Raw genomic sequence first — 25014 nt, 5'->3', positions numbered from 1 at the left:
GTCCCTGTGTCCCCAGCCATGGGTCCCCGCGGGCTGCCGCTCTCCGGGGGACAGGCGCAGGGGGTGGCACTGTCCCCACACTGTCCCCACACTGTCCCCACACTGTCCCCACACTGTCCCTGTGTCCCCAGAGGTGGGTCCCCGCGGGCTGCCGCTCTCCGGGGGACAGGCGCAGGGGGTGGCACTGTCCCCACACTGTCCCCACACTGTCCCCACACTGTCCCCACGGTGTCCCTGTGTCCCCAGCCGTGGGTCCCCGCGGGCTGCAGCTCTCGGGGGGACGGGCGCAGGGGGTGGCACTGTCCCCTCTCTGTCCCCACACTGTCCCCACGGTGTCCCTGTGTCCCCAGCCGTGGGTCCCCGCGGGCTGCAGCTCTCGGGGGGACGGGCGCAGGGGGTGGCACTGTCCCCACGGTGTCCCCACGGTGTCCCTGTGTCCCCAGAGGTGGGTCCCCGCGGGCTGCAGCTCTCGGGGGGACGGGCGCAGGGGGTGGCACTGTCCCCACGGTGTCCCCACGGTGTCCCTGTGTCCCCAGAGGTGGGTCCCCGCGGGCTGCCGCTCTCCGGGGGACAGGCGCAGGGGGTGGCACTGTCCCCACACTGTCCCCACACTGTCCCCACACTGTCCCCACACTGTCCCCACGGTGTCCCTGTGTCCCCAGCCGTGGGTCCCCGCGGGCTGCAGCTCTCCGGGGGACAGGCGCAGGGGGTGGCACTGTCCCCACGGTGTCCCCACGGTGTCCCTGTGTCCCCAGAGGTGGGTCCCCGCTGGCTGCAGCTCTCGGGGGGACAGGCGCAGGGGGTGGCACTGTCCCCACACTGTCCCCACACTGTCCCCACGGTGTCCCTGTGTCCCCAGAGGTGGGTCCCCGCGGGCTGCCGCTCTCCGGGGGACAGGCGCAGGGGGTGGCACTGTCCCCACACTGTCCCCATGGTGTCCCCACGGTGTCCCTGTGTCCCCAGAGGTGGGTCCCCGCGGGCTGCCGCTCTCCGGGGGACAGGCGCAGGGGGTGGCGCTGGCCCGGGCGCTGCTCAGGAACCCCCAGGTGCTGGTGCTGGATGAGCCCACGAGGGCCCTGGACCCCGTGACGCGGTGCCAGGTAGGTGACAGCGCTGTCCCCGTGTCACACGGCCCTGTCCCTGTGTCCCCTGGGTCCCCCTGTCCCTTGGGTCCTCACTCCCTGTGTCCCCTGGGTCTCCAATCCTCGTGTCTCCAATATGCCCTGTGTCCCCTAGGTCACCTTGTCCCCTGGGTCTCCACTTCCCGTGTCCCTGTGTCCCCCTGTCCCCTGGGTCCCCAATCCCTGTGTCCCCTGTGTCCCCAATCCTCGTGTCCCCCACATGCCCCATGTCCCCTGTGTCCCCTCTGTTCCCATCCCTGTGTCCCCCTGTCCTCTGGGTCCCCAATCCTCATGTCACCTCGTCCCACAAGGCCCCAATCCCGATGTCCCCTTGGTCCCCATGTCCCCACTGCCCAGGTCCCTGCTCTGCACCCGTGTCCCCCATCCCCACCATGTCCCCACCACGTCCCCCTGTGTCCCTTTGGTCCCTGTGTGTCCCCTGGGTCCCTGTGTGTCCTCACGTCCTTTGGGTCCCCGATCCTTGTGTCCCCCATGTGCCCCGTGTCCCCGGTGTCCCCAATCCTTGTGTCCCCAATATTCCCTCTGTCCCCTGGGTCCCTCTGTCCCCTGGGTCCCACATCCTCATGTCCCCTGTGTCCCCCTGTCCCCTGGGTCCCCAATCCCTGTGTCCCCTCGGTCCCAATGTCCCCTGGGTCCCCAATCCTCATGTCCCCTCGTCCCACACGGCCCCAATCCCGATGTCCCCTTGGTCCCAATGTCCCCACATCCCTGCTGTGTCCCCCATGCCCACCATGTCCCCCCAATGTCCCCCAATGTCCCCAATGTCCCCCCATGTCCCCCAATGTCCCCAATGTCCCCCCATGTCCCCAATGTCCCCAATGTCCCCAATGTCCCCCAATGTCCCCCAATGTCCCCCAATGTCCCCAATGTCCCCAATGTCCCCCAATGTCCCCCAATGTCCCCAATGTCCCCCCAATGTCCCCAATGTCCCCCATGTCCCCAATGTCCCCAATGTCCCCAATGTCCCCCATGTCCCCAATGTCCCCAATGTCCCCAATGTCCCCCAATGTCCCCCAATGTCCCCAATGTCCCCCAATGTCCCCCAATGTCCCCCATGTCCCCCAATGTCCCCCAATGTCCCCAGTGTCCCCCATGTCCCCCATGTCCCCAGTGTCCCCAATGTCCCCAATGTCCCCAGTGTCCCCAATGTCCCCAATGTCCCCAATGTCCCCCATGTCCCCAATGTCCCCAATGTCCCCCGGTGTCCCCCAATGTCCCCAGTGTCCCCAATGTCCCCAATGTCCCCCAATGTCCCCAATGTCCCCCAATGTCCCCCAATGTCCCCCAATGTCCCCAATGTCCCCCCATGTCCCCAATGTCCCCAATGTCCCCAATGTCCCCCATGTCCCCCAATGTCCCCAATGTCCCCCATGTCCCCAATGTCCCCCATGTCCCCCAATGTCCCCCATGTCCCCCAATGTCCCCCAATGTCCCCAGTGTCCCCCATGTCCCCCAATGTCCCCAATGTCCCCCATGTCCCCAATGTCCCCAATGTCCCCAATGTCCCCAATGTCCCCCAATGTCCCCCAATGTCCCCAATGTCCCCCCAATGTCCCCAATGTCCCCCATGTCCCCAATGTCCCCAATGTCCCCAATCCCCCAATGTCCCCAATGTCCCCAATGTCCCCCATGTCCCCCAATGTCCCCAATGTCCCCAAATGTCCCCCATGTCCCCCATGTCCCCAATGTCCCCAGTGTCCCCAATGTCCCCAATGTCCCCCAATGTCCCCAATGTCCCCCAATGTCCCCCAATGTCCCCCAATGTCCCCAATGTCCCCCCATGTCCCCAATGTCCCCAATGTCCCCAATGTCCCCCATGTCCCCCAATGTCCCCAATGTCCCCCATGTCCCCAATGTCCCCCATGTCCCCCAATGTCCCCCATGTCCCCCAATGTCCCCCAATGTCCCCAGTGTCCCCCATGTCCCCCAATGTCCCCAATGTCCCCCATGTCCCCAATGTCCCCAATGTCCCCAATGTCCCCAATGTCCCCCAATGTCCCCCAATGTCCCCAATGTCCCCCCAATGTCCCCAATGTCCCCCATGTCCCCCAATGTCCCCAATGTCCCCCCAATGTCCCCAATGTCCCCAATGTCCCCAATGTCCCCCATGTCCCCCAATGTCCCCAATGTCCCCAATGTCCCCCATGTCCCCCAATGTCCCCAATGTCCCAAATGTCCCCCATGTCCCCCATGTCCCCAATGTCCCCAGTGTCCCCAATGTCCCCAATGTCCCCCAATGTCCCCAATGTCCCCAATGTCCCCCAATGTCCCCCATGTCCCCCAATGTCCCCAATGTCCCCCAATGTCCCCAATGTCCCCCATGTCCCCCAATGTCCCCAATGTCCCCCAATGTCCCCAATGTCCCCAATGTCCCCCATGTCCCCCAATGTCCCCAATGTCCCCCAATGTCCCCCCATGTCCCCAATGTCCCCAATGTCCCCCATGTCCCCCAATGTCCCCAATGTCCCCCAATGTCCCCCCATGTCCCCAATGTCCCCAATGTCCCCAATGTCCCCCATGTCCCCCAATGTCCCCAATGTCCCCAGTGTCCCCAATGTCCCCAATGTCCCCCATGTCCCCAATGTCCCCCATGTCCCCCAATGTCCCCCATGTCCCCCAATGTCCCCCAATGTCCCCAATGTCCCCCATGTCCCCAATGTCCCCAATGTCCCCAATGTCCCCAATGTCCCCCAATGTCCCCCAATGTCCCCAATGTCCCCCCAATGTCCCCAATGTCCCCCATGTCCCCCATGTCCCCCCATGTCCCCCATGTCCCCAATGTCCCCCATGTCCCCAATGTCCCCAATGTCCCCAATGTCCCCAATGTCCCCCATGTCCCCAATGTCCCCAATGTCCCCAATGTCCCCAATGTCCCCCATGTCCCCAATGTCCCCCAATGTCCCCAATGTCCCCAATGTCCCCCAATGTCCCCAATGTCCCCCATGTCCCCCATGTCCCCCAATGTCCCCAATGTCCCCAATGTCCCCAATGTCCCCCATGTCCCCAATGTCCCCAATGTCCCCCAATGTCCCCAATGTCCCCCAATGTCCCCAATGTCCCCCCAATGTCCCCAATGTCCCCCATGTCCCCCATGTCCCCCCATGTCCCCCATGTCCCCAATGTCCCCCATGTCCCCAATGTCCCCAATGTCCCCCATGTCCCCAATGTCCCCCATGTCCCCAATGTCCCCAATGTCCCCAATGTCCCCCATGTCCCCCATGTCCCCAATGTCCCCAATGTCCCCCATGTCCCCAATGTCCCCAATGTCCCCAATGTCCCCCATGTCCCCAATGTCCCCCAATGTCCCCAATGTCCCCCAATGTCCCCCAATGTCCCCAATGTCCCCCATGTCCCCCATGTCCCCCAATGTCCCCCAATGTCCCCCAATGTCCCCAATGTCCCCCATGTCCCCAATGTTCCCAATGTCCCCCCATGTCCCCAATGTCCCCAATGTCCCCAATGTCCCCCATGTCCCCCATGTCCCCAATGTCCCCAATGTCCCCCAATGTCCCCAATGTCCCCAATGTCCCCAATGTCCCCCGGTGTCCCCGCAGGTGGAGCAGGAGCTGCTGCGCGGCCGCGGGCCGGGGCAGGGCCCGGCGGTGCTGCTGGTGACATCGAGGGTGGCCCTGGCACAGCTGGCACCGAGGGTGGCACTGCTGGAGGGGGGGCGGCTGCGGGAGCTGGGCAGCGCCGAGGAGCTGGGGAGCGTCCCCTGGGGGACACCGGGGGACAGCGGGGACAGCGGGGACAGCGGGGACAGTGGGGACAGCGGGGACAGCGGGGACAGCGGGGACACGGACTGTGACAGCAGGGACAATGGGGACAATGGGGACACGGACTGTGACAGCGGGGCACACTGAGGAGCTGGGGAGCGTCCCCTGGGGGACACCGGGGGACACCGGGGACAATGGGGACAGCGGGGACAATGGGGACAGAGAGTGTGACAGTGGGGGACACTGAGGCTGGGGACAGCGGGGACAATGGGGACACGGACTGTGACAGCGGGGCACACTGAGGAGCTGGGGAGCGTCCCCTGGGGGACACCGGGGGACAACGGGGACAATGGGGACAGCAGGGACAGTGGGGACAATGGGGACAATGGGGACACTGAGGAGCTGGGGAGCGTCCCCTGGGGGACAACGGGGACAACGGGGGACAATGGGGACAGCGGGGACACGGACTGTGACAGCAGGGCACACTGAGGAGCTGGGGAGCGTCCCCTGGGGGACAATGGGGACACCGAGGGTGGGGACAATGGGGACAATGGGGACAGAGAGTGTGACAACAGGGATGGGGACAGCAGGGGACACCAAGGATGGGGACACGGGGACACAGACAGTGACACGGGGACGGGGACACCGAGGATGGGGACACGGGGACACAGACAGTGACACCAGGGGACACCGAGGGTGGGGACAATGGGGACACAGACAGTGACACCAGGGACAAGGACACTGAGTTTGGGACACTGGGGACACGGGGACACAGACAGTGACACAGGGACACTGCAGTGGCAGCAGCGGTGACAGCAATGGGGACACCGAGGATGGGGACACGGGGACACAGACAGTGACACAGGGACGGGGACACTGAGAATGGGGACAATGGGGACACAGACAGTGACACCAGGGGACACCAAGGATGGGGACAATGGGGACACAGACTGTGACACAGGGACACTGCAGTGGCAGCAGCGGTGGCAGCGATGGGGACACCGAGGATGGGGACAATGAGGACACAGACAGTGACACCAGGGGACACTGAGGATGGGGACACAGGGACACAGACAGTGACACAGGGACGGGGACACCGAGGATGGGGACAGTGGGGACACAGACAGTGACACCAGGGGACACCAAGGATGGGGACACGGGGACACAGACTGTGACACAGGGACGGGGACACTGAGTTTGGGACATTGGGGACACAGACAGTGACACGGGGACACTGCAGGGGCAGCAGCGGTGACAGCGATGGGGACACCAAGGATGGGGACACGGGGACACAGACTGTGACACGGGGACAAGGACTCTGAGTTTGGGACATTGGGGACACGGGGACACAGACAGTGACACGGGGACGGGGACACTGAGGATGGGGACAGTGGGGACACAGACAGTGACACCAGGGGACACCGAGGGTGGGGACACGGGGACACAGACTGTGACACCAGGGACAAGGACACTGAGTTTGGGACATTGGGGACACAGACAGTGACACAGGGACACTGCAGTGGCAGCAGCGGTGACAGCGATGGGGACACCGAGGATGGGGACACGGGGACACAGACTGTGACACCAGGGACAAGGACACTGAGTTTGGGACACTGGGGACACGGGGACACAGACAGTGACACAGGGACGGGGACACCGAGGATGGGGACACGGGGACACGGGGACACAGTGACACTGCAGTGGCAGCAGCGGTGACAGCGATGGGGACACCGCCGGGACGGGGTGACCTCGGGACCGGGGCCGTGACAGCGACCGAGTGCGAGAGCATCAATGAACGCGCGAAATAATAAAACAAAATGTCAATAAATCCAACAGTGAAATAAACCAGACAATGAAATCAATCGAGCAATAAAATCAATCGAAATAAATTAAATCGAACAGTAAAATCGATAAAATAAATCAAACAATAAAATAAATCAATCGATATAAATTAAATCGAACAATAAGATCACTCCATCAACCAACCAACCAATCAATCAATCAATCGATCAAACCAACGCAACAATTCGGGGCCGGACCCCCCCCGCCGGGGCCCCTCCGCCCCTCCCCCCCCCTCCATGATCTCATCGCTGTTGACGGAGAAAATTCCAAAATTCCCAAATTCCCAAACTCCCGAAATTCCTCGGCGGGGGCCGGGACACGCGATGGGCGGGGGGGGCACGGAGGGGACAAAAGGGGGAGGGGACAATGGGGGGGGACATTGGGGACAATGGGGACACGGACAGGGACGGGGGCCGGACACGGGACACGGACACGGGGGGGACATTGGGGGTCCCTCCCCGCCCCCCCCAGTCCATCCCAGTCCATCCCAGTCCATCCCAGTTCCCCCCAGTCCATCCCAGTCCCTCCCAGTTCCCCCCCGCTGTTGTTGTGGCTGCCGGGGCTGTGAGTCACGGGCACGCCCGCACTGGGAGCGCTGGGAGGGGCTGGAATGTGTTACTGGGAGCACTGGGAGCACTGGGATGTGTCACTGGGAGCACTGGGAGAACTGGGATGTGTTACTGGTGTCACTGGGATGTGTCACTGGTGTTACTCGGTGCACTGGGATGTGTTACTGGGAGCACTGGGAGCACTGGGATGTGTCACTGGGAGCACTGGGATGTGTCACTGGTGTCACTGGGATGTGTCACTGGTGTTACTGGGTGCACTGGGATGTGTTACTGGGAGCACTGGGTGCACTGGGATGTGTTACTGGGAGCACTGGGAGCACTGGGACGTGTTACTGGGAGCACTGGGATGCGTTACTGGTGTCACTGGGAGCACTGGGATGTGTTACTGGGAGCACTGGGAGCGCTGGGATGTGTTACTGGGAGCACTGGGAGCACTGTGCTGTGTCACTGGTGTCACTGGTGTCACTGGGATGTGTCACTGGTGTTACTGGGTGCACTGGGATGTGTTACTGGGAGCACTGGGAGCGCTGGGATGTGTTACTGGGAGCACTGGGAGCGCTGGGATGTGTCACTGGTGTCACTGGGATGTGTTACTGGTGTCACTGGGAGCACTGGGATGTGTTACTGGGAGCACTGGGATGTGTCACTGGTGTTACTGGGAGCACCGGGATTTGTCACTGGTGTCACTGGGAGCACTGGGATGTGTTACTGGGAGCACTGGGATGTGTCACTGGGAGCACTGGGAGCACTGGGATGTGTTACTGGGAGCACTGGGATGTGTTACTGGGAGCACTGGGATGTGTTACTGGTGTCACTGGGAGCACTGGGAGCACTGGGATGTGTTACTGGTGTCACTGGGAGCACTGGGATGTGTTACTGGGAGCGCTGGGATGTGTCACTGGGAGCGCTGGGATGTGTCACTGGTGTCACTGGGAGCACCGGGATGTGTTACTGGTGTCACTGGGAGCACTGGGATGGGTCACTGATGTCACTGGGAGCACTGGGATGTGTCACTGGTGTCACTGGGATGTGTTACTGGGAGCACTGGAATGTGTTACTGGGAACACTGGGAGCACTGGGATGTGTTACTGGGAGCACCGGGATGTGTCACTGGTGTCACTGGGATGTGTTACTGGGAGCACTGGGATGTGTCACTGGGAACACTGGGTTTGGCTTACTGGGGTTGCTGGGGTTGCTGGTGTCACTGGGATGGGCCATACTGGTGTAACTGGGAGCACTGGGGTGGGCTGTGCCCTGTCACTGGTGTCACTGGTGTTACTGGTTTCCATTACTGGTGTCACTGGTCTCACTGGGATGTGTTACTGGTGTCACTGGTTTCTCTCACTGGTGTTACTGGTGTCACTGGTCTCACTGGTTTCTGTTACTGGTGTTACTGGTGTTACTGGTTTCTCTCACAGGTCTCACTGGTCTCACTGGTTTCCCTTACTGGTCTCACTGGTTTCCCTTACTGGTTTCCCTTACTGGTCTCACTGGTTTCCCTTACTGGTCTCACTGGTTTCCCTCACTGGTCTCACTGGTTTCCCTTACTGGTCTCACTGGTTTCCCTCACTGGTCTCACTGGTTTCCCTCACTGGTTTCCCTCACTGGTCTCACTGGTTTCCCTTACTGGTCTCACTGGTTTCCCTCACTGGTCTCACTGGTTTCCCTCACTGGTCTCACTGGTTTCCCTCACTGGTCTCACTGGTTTCCCTTACTGGTCTCACTGGTTTCCCTCACTGGTCTCACTGGTTTCCCTCACTGGTTTCCCTTACTGGTCTCACTGGTTTCCCTCACTGGTTTCCCTTACTGGTCTCACTGGTCTCACTGGTTTCCCTTACTGGTCTCACTGGTTTCCCTTACTGGTCTCACTGGTTTCCCTCACTGGTCTCACTGGTTTCCCTTACTGGTCTCACTGGTCTCACTGGTTTCCCTTACTGGTCTCACTGGTTTCCCTTACTGGTCTCACTGGTTTCCCTTACTGGTCTCACTGGTTTCCCTCACTGGTCTCACTGGTTTCCCTTACTGGTCTCACTGGTTTCCCTTACTGGTCTCACTGGTTTCCCTTACTGGTCTCACTGGTTTCCCTCACTGGTCTCACTGGTTTCCCTTACTGGTCTCACTGGTTTCCCTTACTGGTCTCACTGGTTTCCCTTACTGGTCTCACTGGTTTCCCTCACTGGTTTCCCTCACTGGTCTCACTGGTTTCCCTCACTGGTCTCACTGGTTTCCCTCACTGGTCTCACTGGTTTCCCTCACTGGTCTCACTGGTTTCCCTTACTGGTCTCACTGGTTTCCCTTACTGGTCTCACTGGTTTCCCTCACTGGTTTCCCTTACTGGTCTCACTGGTTTCCCTCACTGGTTTCCCTTACTGGTCTCACTGGTCTCACTGGTTTCCCTTACTGGTCTCACTGGTTTCCCTCACTGGTCTCACTGGTTTCCCTTACTGGTCTCACTGGTTTCCCTTACTGGTCTCACTGGTTTCCCTCACTGGTTTCCCTCACTGGTTTCCCTCACTGGTTTCCCTCACTGGTCTCACTGGTTTCCCTCACTGGTTTCCCTTACTGGTCTCACTGGTTTCCCTCACTGGTCTCACTGGTTTCCCTTACTGGTCTCACTGGTTTCCCTCACTGGTTTCCCTCACTGGTTTCCCTCACTGGTTTCCCTCACTGGTCTCACTGGTTTCCCTCACTGGTTTCCCTCACTGGTCTCACTGGTTTCCCTCACTGGTTTCCCTTACTGGTCTCACTGGTTTCCCTCACTGGTCTCACTGGTTTCCCTCACTGGTTTCCCTCACTGGTCTCACTGGTTTCCCTTACTGGTCTCACTGGTTTCCCTCACTGGTCTCACTGGTTTCCCTTACTGGTCTCACTGGTTTCCCTCACTGGTCTCACTGGTTTCCCTCACTGGTTTCCCTTACTGGTCTCACTGGTTTCCCTTACTGGTCTCACTGGTTTCCCTCACTGGTTTCCCTTACTGGTCTCACTGGTTTCCCTTACTGGTCTCACTGGTTTCCCTCACTGGTCTCACTGGTTTCTCTCCCTGGAGCCGCTCCCGCTCCGCTGTTTGGTTTCCATGGCAACGCCCCAAACACGGGCGGGGGCGGCTCCCCTGGGGGGGCGGGGTGGGTGTGGCCCCGGCCCCGCCCCCGGCCCCGCCCCGGCCCCGCCCCCGGCCCCGCCCCGGCCCCGCCCCCCTCGGGCCGCCCCGCCCGGGACAGAGCGAGAGCGGAGCGGGAGCGGCCGGAGGTACTGGGGATACTGGGGATACTGGGGGGGACTGGGGGGGACTGGGATGGACTGGGATGGACTGGGGGGGACTGGGGGGGACTGGGATGGACTGGGGGGGACTGGGAGGGAACTGGGGGGGACTGGGATGGACTGGGAGAACTGGGATGGACTGGGAGGGAACTGGGGGGGACTGGGATGGACTGGGGGGGACTGGGATGGACTGGGATGGACTGGGATGGACTGGGGGGAACTGGGATGGACTGGGAGGGAACTGGGGGGGACTGGGATGGACTGGGATGGACTGGGAGGGAACTGGGATGGACTGGGAGGGAACTGGGATGGACTGGGGGGGAACTGGGATGGACTGGGAGGGAACTGGGATGGACTGGGGGGGACTGGGGGGGGACTGGGATGGACTGGGGGGGAACTGGGGGGCGCTGGGATGGACTGGGATGGACTGGGGGGGACTGGGAGGGAACTGGGATGGACTGGGGGGGACTGGGATGGACTGGGGGGCGCTGGGATGGACTGGGAGGGAACTGGGGGGGACTGGGAGGGAACTGGGGGGGACTGGGATGGACTGGGGGGAACTGGGATGGACTGGGGGGGACTGGGATGGACTGGGGGGGGACTGGGAGGGAACTGGGATGAACTGGGGGGAACTGGGATGGACTGGGAGGGAACTGGGGTGGACTGGGGGGGACTGGGATGGACTGGGATGGACTGGGGGGAACTGGGATGGACTGGGGGGGACTGGAGTGGACTGGGGGGGACTGGGATGGACTGGGGGGGACTGGGATGGACTGGGGGGAACTGGGAGGGACTGGGAGAGAACTGGGATGGACTGGGAGGGAACTGGGGGGGACTGGGGGGGACTGGGGGGAACTGGGGGGAACTGGGGGGAACTGGGGGGGACTGGGAGGGAACTGGGGGGGACTGGGATGGACTGGGATGGACTGGGGGGAACTGGGGGGACTGGGGGGGAACTGGGGGGGACTGGGATGGACTGGGAGGTACTGGGAGAGACTGGGGGGAACTGGGCAGGACTGGGGGGCACTGAGAGAATTGGGGGGAACTGGGGGCACTGGGGGGAACTGGGATGGACTGGGATGGACTGGGAGGGAACTGGGGGGACTGGGATGGACTGGGAGGGACTGGGAGGGACTGGGATGGACTGGGAGGGACTGGGAGGGAACTGGGATGGACTGGGATGGACTGGGAGGGAACTGGGATGGACTGGGGGGGACTGGGGGGAACTGGGATGGACTGGGGGGAACTGGGAGGGACTGGGATGGACTGGGATGGACTGGGGGGGACTGGGATGGACTGGGATGAACTGGGGGGAACTGGGGGCACTGGGATGGACTGGGAGAACTGGGATGGACTGGGAGGGAACTGGGGGGGACTGGGATGGACTGGGAGGGAACTGGGATGGACTGGGATGGACTGGGGGGGAACTGGGGGGGACTGGGCAGGACTGGGGGGGACTGGGATGGACTGGGAGGGAACTGGGAGGGACTGGGAGGGAACTGGGGGGCACTGAGAGAATTGGGGGGAACTGGGGGGGACTGGGAGGGACTGGGAGGGACTGGGAGGGACTGGGGAGACTGGGGGGCGCAGGAGGGTCTGGGGGAACTGGGAGAACTGGGGGTGAACTGGGAGAACTGGGGGGCACTGGGGGGCACTGGGGGGCACTGGGAGGGACTGGGAAGAACTGGGAGGAACTGGGAGAGACTGGGGGGAACTGGGAGGGACTGGGAGGGACTGGGGGAACGGGGCGGGACTGGGGACACAGATATCTCAGGGGAACTGGGAGCACTGGGAGGGACTGGGAGGGAACTGGGAGGCACTGGGGGCTGTGAGGTCACTGGGAGGAACTGGGAGAACTGGGGGGAACTGGGGGAAACTGGGGGGAACTGGGAGAGCTGAGAGGGGCTGGGAGGGACTGGGAGGGACTGGGAATGGACTGGGATATACTGGGAATGGACTGGGAGGGACTGTGAACAAACTGGGATGGACTGCGAGGGACTGCGAGGGACTGGGATGGACTGGGGGCACTGGGATGGACTGGGATCAAACTGGGATATACTGGGATATTCTGGGATATATTGGGAATGGACTGGGATATACTGGGATGTACTGGGAATGGACTGGGATGGACTGGGATATACTGGGAGGGACTGGGATATACTGGGAGGGACTGGGATATACTGGGATGTACTGGGAATGGACTGGGATGGACTGGCATATACTGGGAGGGACTGGGAGGGACTGGGAGAATGGGGCGGGACTGGGAGATCTGGGGGAAACTGGGGGGGACTGGGGGGGACTGGGGGGGACTGGGATGGACTGGGAGGTACTGGGAGAGACTGGGGGGAACTGGGCAGGACTGGGGGGCACTGAGAGAATTGGGGGGAACTGGGGGCACTGGGAGGGACTGGGAGGGACTGGGAGGGACTGGGGAGACTGGGGGGCGCAGGAGGGTCTGGGGGAACTGGGAGAACTGGGGGGCACTGGGAGGGACTGGGAAGAACTGGGAGGAACTGGGAGAGACTGGGAAGAACTGGGAGGAACTGGGGGGCACTGGGGGGCACTGGGAGGGACTGGGAAGAACTGGGAGGAACTGGGGGGCACTGGGGGGCACTGGGGGGCACTGGGAGGGACTGGGAGGGACTGGGAGGGACTGGGGGAACGGGGCGGGACTGGGGACACAGATATCTCAGGGGAACTGGGAGCACTGGGAGGGACTGGGAGGGAACTGGGAGGCACTGGGGGCTGTGAGGTCACTGGGAGGAACTGGGAGAACTGGGGGGAACTGGGGGGAACTGGGAGAGCTGGGAGGGACTGGGAGGGACTGGGAATGGACTGGGAGGGACTGTGAACAAACTGGGATGGACTGGGATGGACTGCGAGGGACTGGGATGGACTGGGGGGGACTGGGGGGGAACTGGGATGGACTGGGGGCACTGGGATGGACTGGGATCAAACTGGGATATACTGGGATATTCTGGGATATATTGGGAATGGACTGGGATATACTGGGATGTACTGGGAATGGACTGGGATGCACTGGGATATACTGGGAGGGACTGGGAGAATGGGGCGGGACTGGGGGGCACTGGGGGAAACTGGGGGGGACTGGGATGGACTGGGAGGGAACTGGGAGGAACTGGGAAAACTGGGCAGGACTGGGGGGCACTGGGGGAGACTGGGGAGCACTGGGGGGCACTGGGGGGCACTGGGGGGCACTGGGGGAGCACTGGGAGCACTGGGGGAGACTGGGGGGCACTGGGGGGCACTGGGGGGCACTGGGGGGCACTGGGGGCACTGGGGGGCACTGGGGGAGACTGGGGGGCACTGGGGGGCACTGGGGGGCACTGGGGAGCACTGGGGGGCACTGGGGGAGACTGGGGGGCACTGGGGGGCACTGGGGGAGACTGGGGGGCACTGGGGGGCACTGGGGGGCACTGGGGAGCACTGGGGGGCACTGGGGGAGACTGGGGGGCACTGGGGGGGGACTGGGGGGGACTGGGAGGGGTCACTGGGGGTGCCGGGTTCGGGGTGTCCCTGTGTCCCCACGGATGTCCCCTCATGCTCATCCCTGTCCCTGTGTCCCCTGGCTGTCCCCACAGGTGTCCCTGTGTCCCCTCCATGTCCCCGTGTCCCCTCCATGTCCCTGTGTCCCCACATGTCCCCGTGTCCCCTCCATGTCCCTGTGTCCCCAGGGATGTCCCCACGGATGTCCCCTCATGCTCCATGTCCCTGTGTCCCCATGGATGTCCCCACATGCTCATCCCTGTGTCCCCTGGCTGTCCCCGTAGGTGTCCCTGTGTCCTTTATTGGTGTCCCTGTGTCCCCATGGATGTCCCCACATGTCCCTGTGTCCCCCCCATGTCCCTGTGTCCCCATGGATGTCCCCACGGATGTCCCCTCATGCTCCATGTCCCTGTGTCCCCACAGATGTCCCCGCAGGTGTCCCTGTGTCCTTTTTTGGTGTCCCTGTGTCCCCATGGGTGTCCCCTCATGCTCGTCCCTGTCCCTGTGTCCCCTGGCTGTCCCCACATGTCCCCGTGTCCTTTATTGGTGTCCCTGTGTCCCCCCGTGGGTGTCCCCAAGATGTCCCTGCCTGCTCATGCCTGTGTCCCCTGGCTGTCCCCGCAGGTGTCCCTGTGTCCCCACATGTCCCCGTGTCCCCTCCATGTCCCTGTGTCCCCATGGATGTCCCCACATGTCCCTGTGTCCCCAGGGATGTCCCCGCGGATGTCCCCAAATGCTCCATGTCCCTGTGTCCCCTGGCTGTCCCCACATGTCCCCCGTGTCCCCCTCCATGTCCCTGTGTCCCCATGGATGTCCCCATGGGTGTCCCCTCATGCTCATCCCTGTCCCTGTGTCCCCTGGCTGTCCCCACAGGTGTCCCTGTGTCCCCCCCCATGTCCCCCGTGTCCTCATGGATGTCCCCACGGATGTCCCCTCATGCTCCATGTCCCTGTGTCCCCTGGCTGTCCCCACGGATGTCCCCTCATGCTCCATGTCCCTGTGTCCCCACGGATGTCCCCGCAGGTGTCCCTGTGTCCTTTTTTGGTGTCCCTGTGTCCCCACGGATGTCCCCACATGCTCGTCCCTGTCCCTGTGTCCCCTGGCTGTCCCCACAGGTGTCCCTGTGTCCCCCCCATGTCCCCCGTGTCCCCCATGGATGTCCCCACATGTCCCCGTGTCCCCCCCCATGTCCCTGTGTCCCCCATGGATGTCCCCACATGTCCCTGTGTCCCCCTCCATGTCCCTGTGTCCCCAGGGATGTCCCCACGGATGTCCCCTCATGCTCCATGTCCCTGTGTCCCCACGGATGTCCCCGCAGGTGTCCCTGTGTCCCCATCCATGTCCCCAGGGATGTCCCCACCCATGTCCCCATCCATGTCCCCATGTCCCCATGTCCCCACGATGTCCCCGTGTCTCCACCCATGTCCCCACCATGTCCCCGTGTCCCCATCCATGTCCCCATGTCCCCATGTCCCCACAATGTCCCCATGTCCCCATGTCCTCATGTCCCCATGTCCCCTCGCAGTGTCCCCATGTCCCCACGATGTCCCCGTGTCTCCATCCATGTCCCCATGTCCCCATGTCCCCATCCGTGTCCCCCATGTCCCCGTGTCCCCAGATGTCCCCATCCATGTCCCCGTGTCTCCATCCGTGTCCCCATCCATGTCCCCATGTCCCCAGATGTCCCCACGATGTCCCCATGTCCCCATCCATGTCCCCATCCATGTCCCATGTCCCCAGATGTCCCCACGATGTCCCCATGTCCCCACGATGTCCCCACGATGTCCCCATGTCCCCATCCATGTCCCCATCCATGTCCCCATGTCCCCATGTCCCCACGATGTCCCCATGATGTCCCCATGTCCCCGCCATGTCCCCATGTCCCCATGTCCCCAGATGTCCCCACGATGTCCCCACGATGTCCCCATGTCCCCACAATGTCCCCACGATGTCCCCAGATGTCCCCACGATGTCCCCATGTCCCCACGATGTCCCCATGTCCCCGTGCTGTCCCGCAGGACGATGCCGGTGTCCCTGGAGCTGCGGCTGCTGCTGCTGGCGCTGGCGCTGCGGGGGGGAGGCGGTGCCACCCCCGGTGCCACCATCAGTGCCACCCCCGGTGTCCCCCCCGGTGCCACCATCGGTGTCCCCCCCCGGTGCCGCCATCGGTGCCACCATCGGTGTCCCCTGTCCCCGGGCCGTGCGGGGCGGCGCTGGCCGATGTGCTGCGGCGGCTGCGGGAGCTCGAGGGACACGTGCGGGCACTGAGGGGACACTGCGGGGACACGGGGGGGACCGCAGGGCCGGGACAGGTGACAGGGGACAGCGGGGACATTGGGGACAGCGGGGACAGTGGGGACACTGTGGGGACATTGGGGACACGGGGGGACCGCAGGCCGGGACAGGTGACACGGGACAGCGGGGACATTGGGGACACTGGGGACATTGGGGACATGGGGGGACAGGTGACAGGGGGACAGCGGGGACAATGGGGACATTGGGGACACTGCGGGGACACGGGGGGCCGAGACAGGTGACAGGGGACAGCGGGGGACATTGGGGGACACTGCGGGGACACTGCGGGGACACGGGGGGACCGCAGGCCGGGACAGGTGACAGGGGACAGCGGGGACATTGGGGACACTGGGGACAGTGGGGACATTGGGGACATTGGGGACATGGGGGACACTGCGGGGACACGGGGGGACCGCAGGCCGGGACAGGTGACAGGGGACAGCGGGGACATTGGGGACACTGGGGACATTGGGAGGACAGGTGACAGGGGACAGGGGACAGCGGGGACATTGGGGACACTGCGGGGACACGGGGGGACCGCAGGCCGGGACAGGTGACAGGGGACAGCGGGGACATGGGGGACATTGGGGACATTGGGGACATTGGGGACATTGGGGACATTGGGGGACATTGGGGACATTGGGGACATTGGGGGACATTGGGGGCATGGGGGACATTTGGGACATTGGGGGACATTGGGGGGACATTGGGGACAAGGGGGACGTGGGGGACATGGGGGTCACCGGGGGGGGTCATTGGGGGGACACCGAGGTGGGTTTTGGGGGGTCATTGGGGGTCACTGGGGGGGTCACGGGGGGTCTTTGGGGGGGACACTGGGGGGGTTTTGGGGGGTCATTTTGGGGGGTCACCGGGGGTCACTGGGGGGGACACTGAGGTGGGTTTTGGGGGGTCATTTCGGGGGGTCACCGGGGGGTCACCGGGGGTCACCGGGGGGTCACTGGGTGGGTTTTGGTGGGGTCACTGGGGAGGGTTTGGGGGGTCACCGGAGGTCACCGGGGGGGACACTGAGGTGGGTTTTGGGGGGTCATTTCGGGGGGTCACCGGGGGGTCACCGGGGGATCACCGGGAGGTCACTGGGTGGGTTTTGGGGGGTCATTTTGGGGGGTCACCGGGGGGTCACCGGGGGTCACTGGGTGGGTTTTGGGGGGTCACCGGGGGGGGTCACCGGGGGGTCACCGGGGGTCACTGGGGGGGTCACTGGGTGGGTTTTGGGGGGTCATTTTGGGGGGTCACCGGGGGGGTCACCGGGGGGACACTGAGGTGGGTTTTGGGGGGTCATTGGGGGTCACTGGGTGGGCTTTGGTGGGGTCACTGGGGAGGGTTTGGGGGGTCACCGGGGGGTCACCGGGGGTCACTGGGTGGGTTTTGGGGGGGTCATTTTGGGGGGTCACCGGGGGTCACTGGATGGCTTTTGGGGGGTCATTTCGGGGGGGTCACCGGGGGGGGGGTCACCGTGTCTCACCCCGCTGTCCGTGTGTCCCCCCGTCCCCCCCCCCCCCCCCCCCCAGGCCGCTCCGTGCAGCTCTGCGCCCCCCCCCGCGGGCGGTGCCTGCGCTTGCCCCGCCCCCTCGGGCGAGGCCCCGCCCCCGGCGCCGGCGCCGCCCCGGCCCGCGTGTCCCCGCGGCTGCAGCGACCAGGGCCGGTGCGAGCGGGGCCGCTGCCGCTGCTTCCCGGGCTGGAGCGGCCCCGACTGCGGCACGGCCGCCTGCGCGCCCGGCTGGGGCGGCGCCCGCTGCCACGTGGGTGCGTCACGGTGACCCCAGTGTGTCCCCAATGTGTCCCTAATGTGGCCCCAGTGTGTCCCCACGGTGTCCCCAAAGTGTCCCCAGTGTGTCCCCAAGGTGTCCCCAATGTGTCCCCAGTGTGTCCCCAAGGTGTCCCTAATGTGTCCCTAATGTGTCCCCAGTGTGTCCCTAATGTGTCCCCATGGTGTCCCCAGTGTGTCCCCAATGTGTCCCCAATGTGTCCCCAATGTGTCCCCACGGTGTCCCCACGGTGTCCCCAATGTGTCCCCAGTGTGTCCCCAATGTGTCCCTAATGTGTCCCCACGATGTCCCCAGGATGTCCCCAGTGTGTCCCCAGTGTGTCCCCAAGGTGTCCCCAGTGTGTCCCCAGTGTGTCCCCAAAGTGTCCCCAGTGTGTCCCCAAGGTGTCCCCAGTGTGTCCCTAATGTGTCCCCAGTGTGTCCCCAAGGTGTCCCCAAGGTGTCCCCAGGCGGTGTCCCCAATGTGTCCCCAAGGTGTCCCCAAGGTGTCCCTAATGTGTCCCCAGTGTGTCCCCAAGGTGTCCCCAGTGTGTCCCCAATGTGTCCCCAAAGTGCCCCAAAGGTGTCCCTAATGTGTCCCCAATGTGTCCCCACGGTGTCCCCAAAGTGCCCCAAGGTGTCCCCAGTGTGCCCCAAAGGGACCCCCTGTCCTCCCCACCCGGGCTGGGGCGGCGCCCGCTGCCACGTGGGTGCGTCACGGTGACCCCAGTGTGTCCCCAGTGTGTCCCCAAGGTGTCCCCAATGTGTCCCCAAGGTGTCCCCAGTGTGTCCCCAAAGTGCCCCAAAGGTGTCCCCAATGTGTCCCCAAGGGGTCCCCAAGGTGTCCCCACAGTGTCCCCAGTGTGTCCCTAATGTGTCCCCAGTGTGTCCCCAGTGTGTCCCCACGGTGTCCCTAATGTGTCCCCAAGGTGTCCCCAAAGTGCCCCAAGGTGTCCCCAGTGTGTCCCCAGTGTGTCCCCAGTGTGTCCCCACGGTGTCCCCAATGTGTCCCCAGTGTGCCCCCAATGTGTCCCCATGGTGTCCCCGCAGTGTCCCCAGTGTGTCCCCAATGTGTCCCCAAAGTGCCCCAAAGGTGTCCCCAATGTGTCCCTAATGTGTCCCCACGATGTCCCCAGTGTGTCCCCAGTGTGCCCCCAATGTGTCCCCATGGTGTCCCCAAAGTGCCCCAGTGTGTCCCCAGTGTGTCCCCAAGGTGTCCCTAATGTGTCCCCAAAGTGTCCCCAAGGCGTCCCCACGGTGTCCCCATGGTGTCCCCAGTGTGTCCCCAGTGTGTCCCCAAGGTGTCCCCAGTGTGTCCCCAGTGTGTCCCCAAGGTGTCCCCGCAGTGTCCCCAAGGTGTCCCCAGTGTGTCCCCAAAGTGCCCCAAAGGTGTCCCCAATGTGTCCCCAATGTGTCCCTAATGTGTCCCCACAGTGTCCCCAGTGTGTCCCTAATGTGTCCCCAGTGTGTCCCCAGTGTGTCCCCACGGTGTCCCCAGTGTGTCCCCAAGGTGTCCCCAAAGTGTCCCCACGGTGTCCGTGCCCTATCCTCACGGTGTCCCTGCACTGTCCCCACACTGTCCCTGAGCTGTCCCCACGCTGTCCCCGCTCTGTCCCCACGGTGTCCCCACGCTGTCCCCGCTCTGTCCCCACGGTGTCCCCACGCTGTCCCCACGCTGTCCCCGCTCTGTCCCCTTGCTGTCCCCGCTCTGTCCCCACGGTGTCCCCACGCTGTCCCCGCTCTGTCCCCTTGCTGTCCCTGCTCTGTCCCCACGGTGTCCCCACGCTGTCCCCACACTGTCCCTGAGCTGTCCCCACGCTGTCCCCGCTCTGTCCCCACGGTGTCCCCACGCTGTCCCCGCTCTGTCCCCACGGTGTCCCCACGCTGTCCCCACGCTGTCCCTGCTCTGTCCCCTTGCTGTCCCCGCTCTGTCCCCACAGTGTCCCCACGCTGTCCCCGCTCTGTCCCCACGGTGTCCCCGTTGTGTCCCCTCAGAGGTGCCCTGGGTGTCACCCCGCCTGGCCTCCCGCACGCCGACGTCGCTGCGCATCACCTGGGGCCAGCCCCCGGTGCCACCCGACGGCTACCGGGTGACACTGGTGCCACTGGTGAGTGGGGACACGGGGGTGGCACTGGTGCCACTGGTGATGGGGACACGGGGGTGACACTGGTGCCACTGGTGATGGGGACACGGGGGTGGCACTGCAGGTGACACTGGTGCCACTGGTGAGTGGGGACACGGGGGTGGCACAGGAGGGGACACTGGTGATGGGGACACGGGGGTGGCACTGCAGGTGACACTGGTGCCACTGGTGAGTGGGGACACGGGGGTGGCACAGGAGGGGACACTGGTGAGTGGGGACACGGGGGTGGCACTGCAGGTGACACTGGTGCCACTGGTGAGTGGGGACACGGGGGTGACACAGGAGGGGACACTGGTGATGGGGACACGGGGGTGGCACAGGAGGGGACACTGGTGCCACTGGTGATGGGGACACGGGGGTGGCACAGGAGGGGACACTGGTGATGGGGACACAGGGGTGGCACAGCAGGTGACACTGGTGCCACTGGTGAGTGGGGACACGGGGGTGGCACAGGAGGGGACACTGGTGCCACTGGTGATGGGGACACGGGGGTGGCACAGGGACAGGAGGGGACGCAGCGGGAACAGGGACATGCCAGGGCCACCACTCCAGTGCCACCGTGTGGCCACAAGGGGAAGAGCCCAACATGTCCCCAAATCATCCCCGTGTGTCCCCAAGGTGTCCCCATGGTGTCCTATAACGAGTCACCCCCCTGTCCTCACTGTGTCCCCAACACGTCTCCAAGGTGTCCCTCAAGCTCCCAACACATTCCTAGGGTGTCCCCAGTGTGTCCCCATTGTGTCCCCATGGTGTCCCCCAGTGTGTCCCCAGTGTGTCCCCAGTGTGTCCCATGGTTTCCCCCAGTGTGTCCCCAGTGTGTCCCCAGTGTGTCCCCAGTGTGTCCCCAATGTTCCCCGTGGTGTCCCCACGGTGTCCCCCAGTGTGTCCCCAGTGTCCAGTGTGTCCCCAGTGTGTCCCTGTGGTGTCCCCAGGTGTCCCCAATGTGTCCCCAGTGTGTCCCTGTGGTGTCCCCAGGTGTCCTCACCTGTGTCCAGTGTGTCCCCAGTGTGTCCCCAGTGTGTCCCTGTGGTGTCCCCCAGGTGTCCTCACGGTGTCCCCCAGTGTGTCCCCAGTGTTCAGTGTGTCCCCAGTGTGTCCCCAGTGTGTCCCCAGTGTGTCCCCAGTGTGTCCCCAGTGTGTCCCCAATGTTCCCTGTGGTGTCTCCACCACGTTCCCGGTGTGTCCCCATGGTGTCCCCCGATGAGTCACCCCCCTGTCCTCACTGTGTCCCCAACACGTCACCAAAGTGTCCCTCAAGCTCCCAACACATTCCTAGGGTGTCCCCAGTGTGTCCCATGGTGTCCCCAGTGTGTCCCCAGTGTGTCCCCAGTGTGTCCCATGGTGTCCCCAGTGTGTCCCCAGTGTGTCTCCAGTGTGTCCCCAATGTTCCCCCAGTGTGTCCCTGTGGTGTCCCCAGGTGTCCTCATCTGTCCCCAGTGTGTCCCCAGTGTGTCCCTGTGGTGTCCCCACTCTGTCCCCAGTGTGTCCCCAGTGTGTCCCCAGTGTGTCCCCAGTGTGTCTCCAATGTGTCCCCAGTGTGTCCCTGTGGTGTCCCCAGTGTGTCCCATGGTGTCCCCAGTGTGTCCCCAGTGTTCCCTGTGGTGTCCCCATGGTGTCCCCATGGTGTCCCCAGTGTGTCCCCAGTGTGTCCCATGGTGTCCCCAGTGTGTCCCCAGTGTTCCCTGTGGTGTCCCCATGGTGTCCCCAGTGTGTCCCATGGTGTCCCCATGGTGTCCCCAGTGTGTCCCCAATGTTCCCTGTGGTGTCCCCAGTGTGTCCCCGTGTCTCCCTGTGGTGTCCCCAGTGTGTCCCCAGTGTGTCCCTGTGGTGTCCCCAGGTGTCCCCAATGTGTCCCCAGTGTGTCCCCAGTGTGTCCCCAGTGCGTCCCCAGTGTGTCCCTGTGGTGTCCCCACTCTGTCCCCAGTGTGTCCCCAGTGTGTCCCTGTGGTGTCCCCAGTGTGTCCTCATCTGTCCCCAGTGTGTCCCCAGTGTGTCCCTGTGGTGTCCCCACTCTGTCCCCAGTGTGTCCCCAGTGTGTCCCCAGTGTGTCCCATGGTGTCCCCAGTGTGTCCCCAATGTTCCCTGTGGTGTCCCCAGTGTGTCCCCAATGTGCCCTGTGGTGTCCCCAGTGTGTCCCCCAGTGTCTCCCTGTGGTGTCCCCAGTGTGTCCCCAGTGTGTCCCTGTGGTGTCCCCAGTGTGTCCCCGTGGTGTCCCCATGGTGCCCCCGTGTCCCCCTCACTGTGTCCCCGAATGTCCCCAGGATGACCCGGTGGCCATGACGACGCACGAGCTGCCCAGCTCCGCCGTCGCCTTCTCGGTGACAGGGCTGTCCCCAGGCCGCCCCTTCGAGCTGCTGGTCCAGGCCCGGCGGGGGCCGCACCTGGGGGCACCCGGGGTCCTGCGGCTGCGCACAGGTGGGGACACCTGGGGACACCCCAGGGACACCTCAGGGACACCTGGGGACACGGTGGGGACATGGCAAGGGGTGGGGAAACAGGAACGGGGTGAGGGTGGGGATGGCATTGGGGTGAGGGTGGAGAGAGGGTCCTGCACCTGTGCACAGGTGGAGACACCTGGGGACACCTGGGGGCACCTGGGGACACCCCAGGGACACCTGGGGGCACGGTGGGGACACCTGGGGGCACGGTGGGGACACCTGGGGACATGGTGGGGACATGGCAAGGGGTGGGGAAACAGGAACGGGGTGAGGGTGGGGATGGCATTGGGGTGAGGGTGGAGAGAGGGTCCTGCACCTGTGCACAGGTGGGGACACCTGGGGACACCCCAGGGACACCTCAGGGACACCTGGGGACACCTGGGGACAAGGCAGCGGGCACAGAGATGGAGTGAGGGACACAGCAGGGACAGCAATGGCAGTGGGGACAGTGGGTGGCATGGGGACAGGGACAGGATGGCGTAGGGACAGTGGGGATGGCACAGGGATGGGGACAGGGATGTCCCCAGTCTCTGCGGCACATTGGTGACACGGCTCCCCTTTGCTCCACAGCGCTCACCCCGTCCGTGCCCCACCACGAGGGGTCCCCGGGGTCACCTCAGGGCTCCCTGGGGTCCCCAGCAGTGGCACCATCAGCCCGAGGAGCCCCAGAGTCCCCAGGGTCCCCAGGGTCACCGGTGTCACCCCTGTCGCCAGACTTGTCCCTGGGGTCACCCGGGTCCTTGGGGTCACCAGCATCTCCCAAGGTTCCAGCATCTCCAGCAGCTCGAGGGTCCCTGGGATCGCCAGCTCCCGCGAGGTCACCGGTGCCACCAGAGCGCCCAGGGTCACCAGTGCCACCAGAGTCCCCAGGGTCACCTGTGCCACCAGAATTCCCAGAGTCACCAGTGCCACCAGAGTCCCCAGGGTCACCTGTGCCACCAGAATTCCCAGAGTCACCAGTGCCACCAGAGTCCCCAGGGTCACCAGTGTCACCAGAATTCCCAGAGTCACCAGAATCCCCAGGGTCACCATGGTCACCAGTGCCACCAGAGTCCCCAGGGTCACCAGAATCCCCAGGGTCACCGGTGTCACCAGGGTCACCAGTGCCACCAGAATTCCCAGAGTCACCAGTGCCACCAGAGCGCCCAGAGTCACCAGTGTCACCAGAGTCCCCAGGGTCACCAGTGCCACCAGAGTCCCCAGGGTCACCGGTGTCACCAGAGTCACCAGGGTCACCGGTGTCACCAGAGTCCCCAGGGTCACCAGAATCCCCAGGGTCACCATGGTCACCGGTGCCACCAGAGTCCCCAGGGTCACCTGTGCCACCAGAATTCCCAGAGTCACCAGTGTCACCAGAGTCCCCAGGGTCACCAGTGTCACCAGAGTCCCCAGGGTCACCTGTGCCACCAGAATTCCCAGGGTCACCAGTGTCACCAGAGTCCCCAGGGTCACCAGAATCCCCAGGGTCACCAGGATCCCCAGGGTCATCAGTGTCCCCAGAGTCCCCAGAGTTCCCAGAGCTGCCAGGGTCCCCAGTGTCCCCAGGGTCTCCTCCACCCCCATGGTCCCCAGAGTCCCCGTGGTCCCCCCTGTCCCCAGGCGTCCCCTCCCTGCAGGACCTGGTGGCCCGGCTGTCCCCGTACGGTGGCTCCCTGCTGCAGCGTCTCGAGAGCCACCTCCGGGCCACCAAGTTCCCTCTGCGTGGCAACCAGACGGTGCCAGGGGTGGCCCGTGCCATCCTGGCCTACATCCTGCGGCGGCACCCGGGCCTGGGGACAGCGTGGGGACACACAGGTGGCTGTGGGGACACTGGGGAGGGACGGGGGGGGGAAAGGAGGGCTCAGGGATGGGGGGACAAGGGAGGGACATCGTGGAGAGGGGAAGAGATGGGGAGAGAGGAACAGCAGAGTGAGGGGATGGTGGGACAGGGACAGGGACAGGACGGGGACAGGGACAGGGACAGGACGGGGACAGGGACAGGGACAGGACGGGGACAGGGACAGGACAGGGACGGGGACAGGGACAGGACGGGGACAGGGACAGGGACAGGACGGGGACAGGGACAGGACAGGACGGGGACAAGGACGGGGACAGGGACAGGGACAGGGACAGGACAGGGACGGGGACAGGGACAGGACGGGGACAGGGACAGGGACAGGACGGGGACAGGGACAGGACAGGGACAGGGACAGGGAAGGGACAGGACGGGGACAGGGACAGGGACAGGACGGGGACAGGGTGGGATGGAGGGGATGGGGAACAGGGAGATGGGGAGAGAGGAACAGCAGAGTGAGGGGATGGTGGGACAGGGACAGGGACAGGACGGGGACAGGGACAG

General features: G+C 64.0%; 1 protein-coding gene across 1 annotated transcript in view; it reads left to right on the top strand.

The window, feature by feature from the left end:
• Nucleotides 1-22747, top strand: part of LOC131095370 (antigen peptide transporter 1-like) — a 45946-nt gene extending 23199 nt beyond the window's left edge. Inside the window, exons 9-14 of the mRNA XM_058043067.1 lie at nt 964-1100; nt 4697-4877; nt 17859-18089; nt 20090-20202; nt 22500-22653; nt 22737-22747. Coding sequence (XP_057899050.1) covers nt 964-1100; nt 4697-4877; nt 17859-18089; nt 20090-20202; nt 22500-22653; nt 22737-22747 — 827 coding nt within the window. The remainder of the gene's footprint in view (nt 1-963; nt 1101-4696; nt 4878-17858; nt 18090-20089; nt 20203-22499; nt 22654-22736) is intronic.
• Nucleotides 22748-25014: the final 2267 nt, after the last annotated feature.

Source organism: Melospiza georgiana, chromosome 34, assembly GCF_028018845.1.
Source record: "Melospiza georgiana isolate bMelGeo1 chromosome 34, bMelGeo1.pri, whole genome shotgun sequence".
Lineage (NCBI taxonomy): Eukaryota > Metazoa > Chordata > Aves > Passeriformes > Passerellidae > Melospiza > Melospiza georgiana.
Note: the sequence above shows the minus strand (reverse complement) of the source record. Positions and strands in the feature narration are given on the sequence as shown.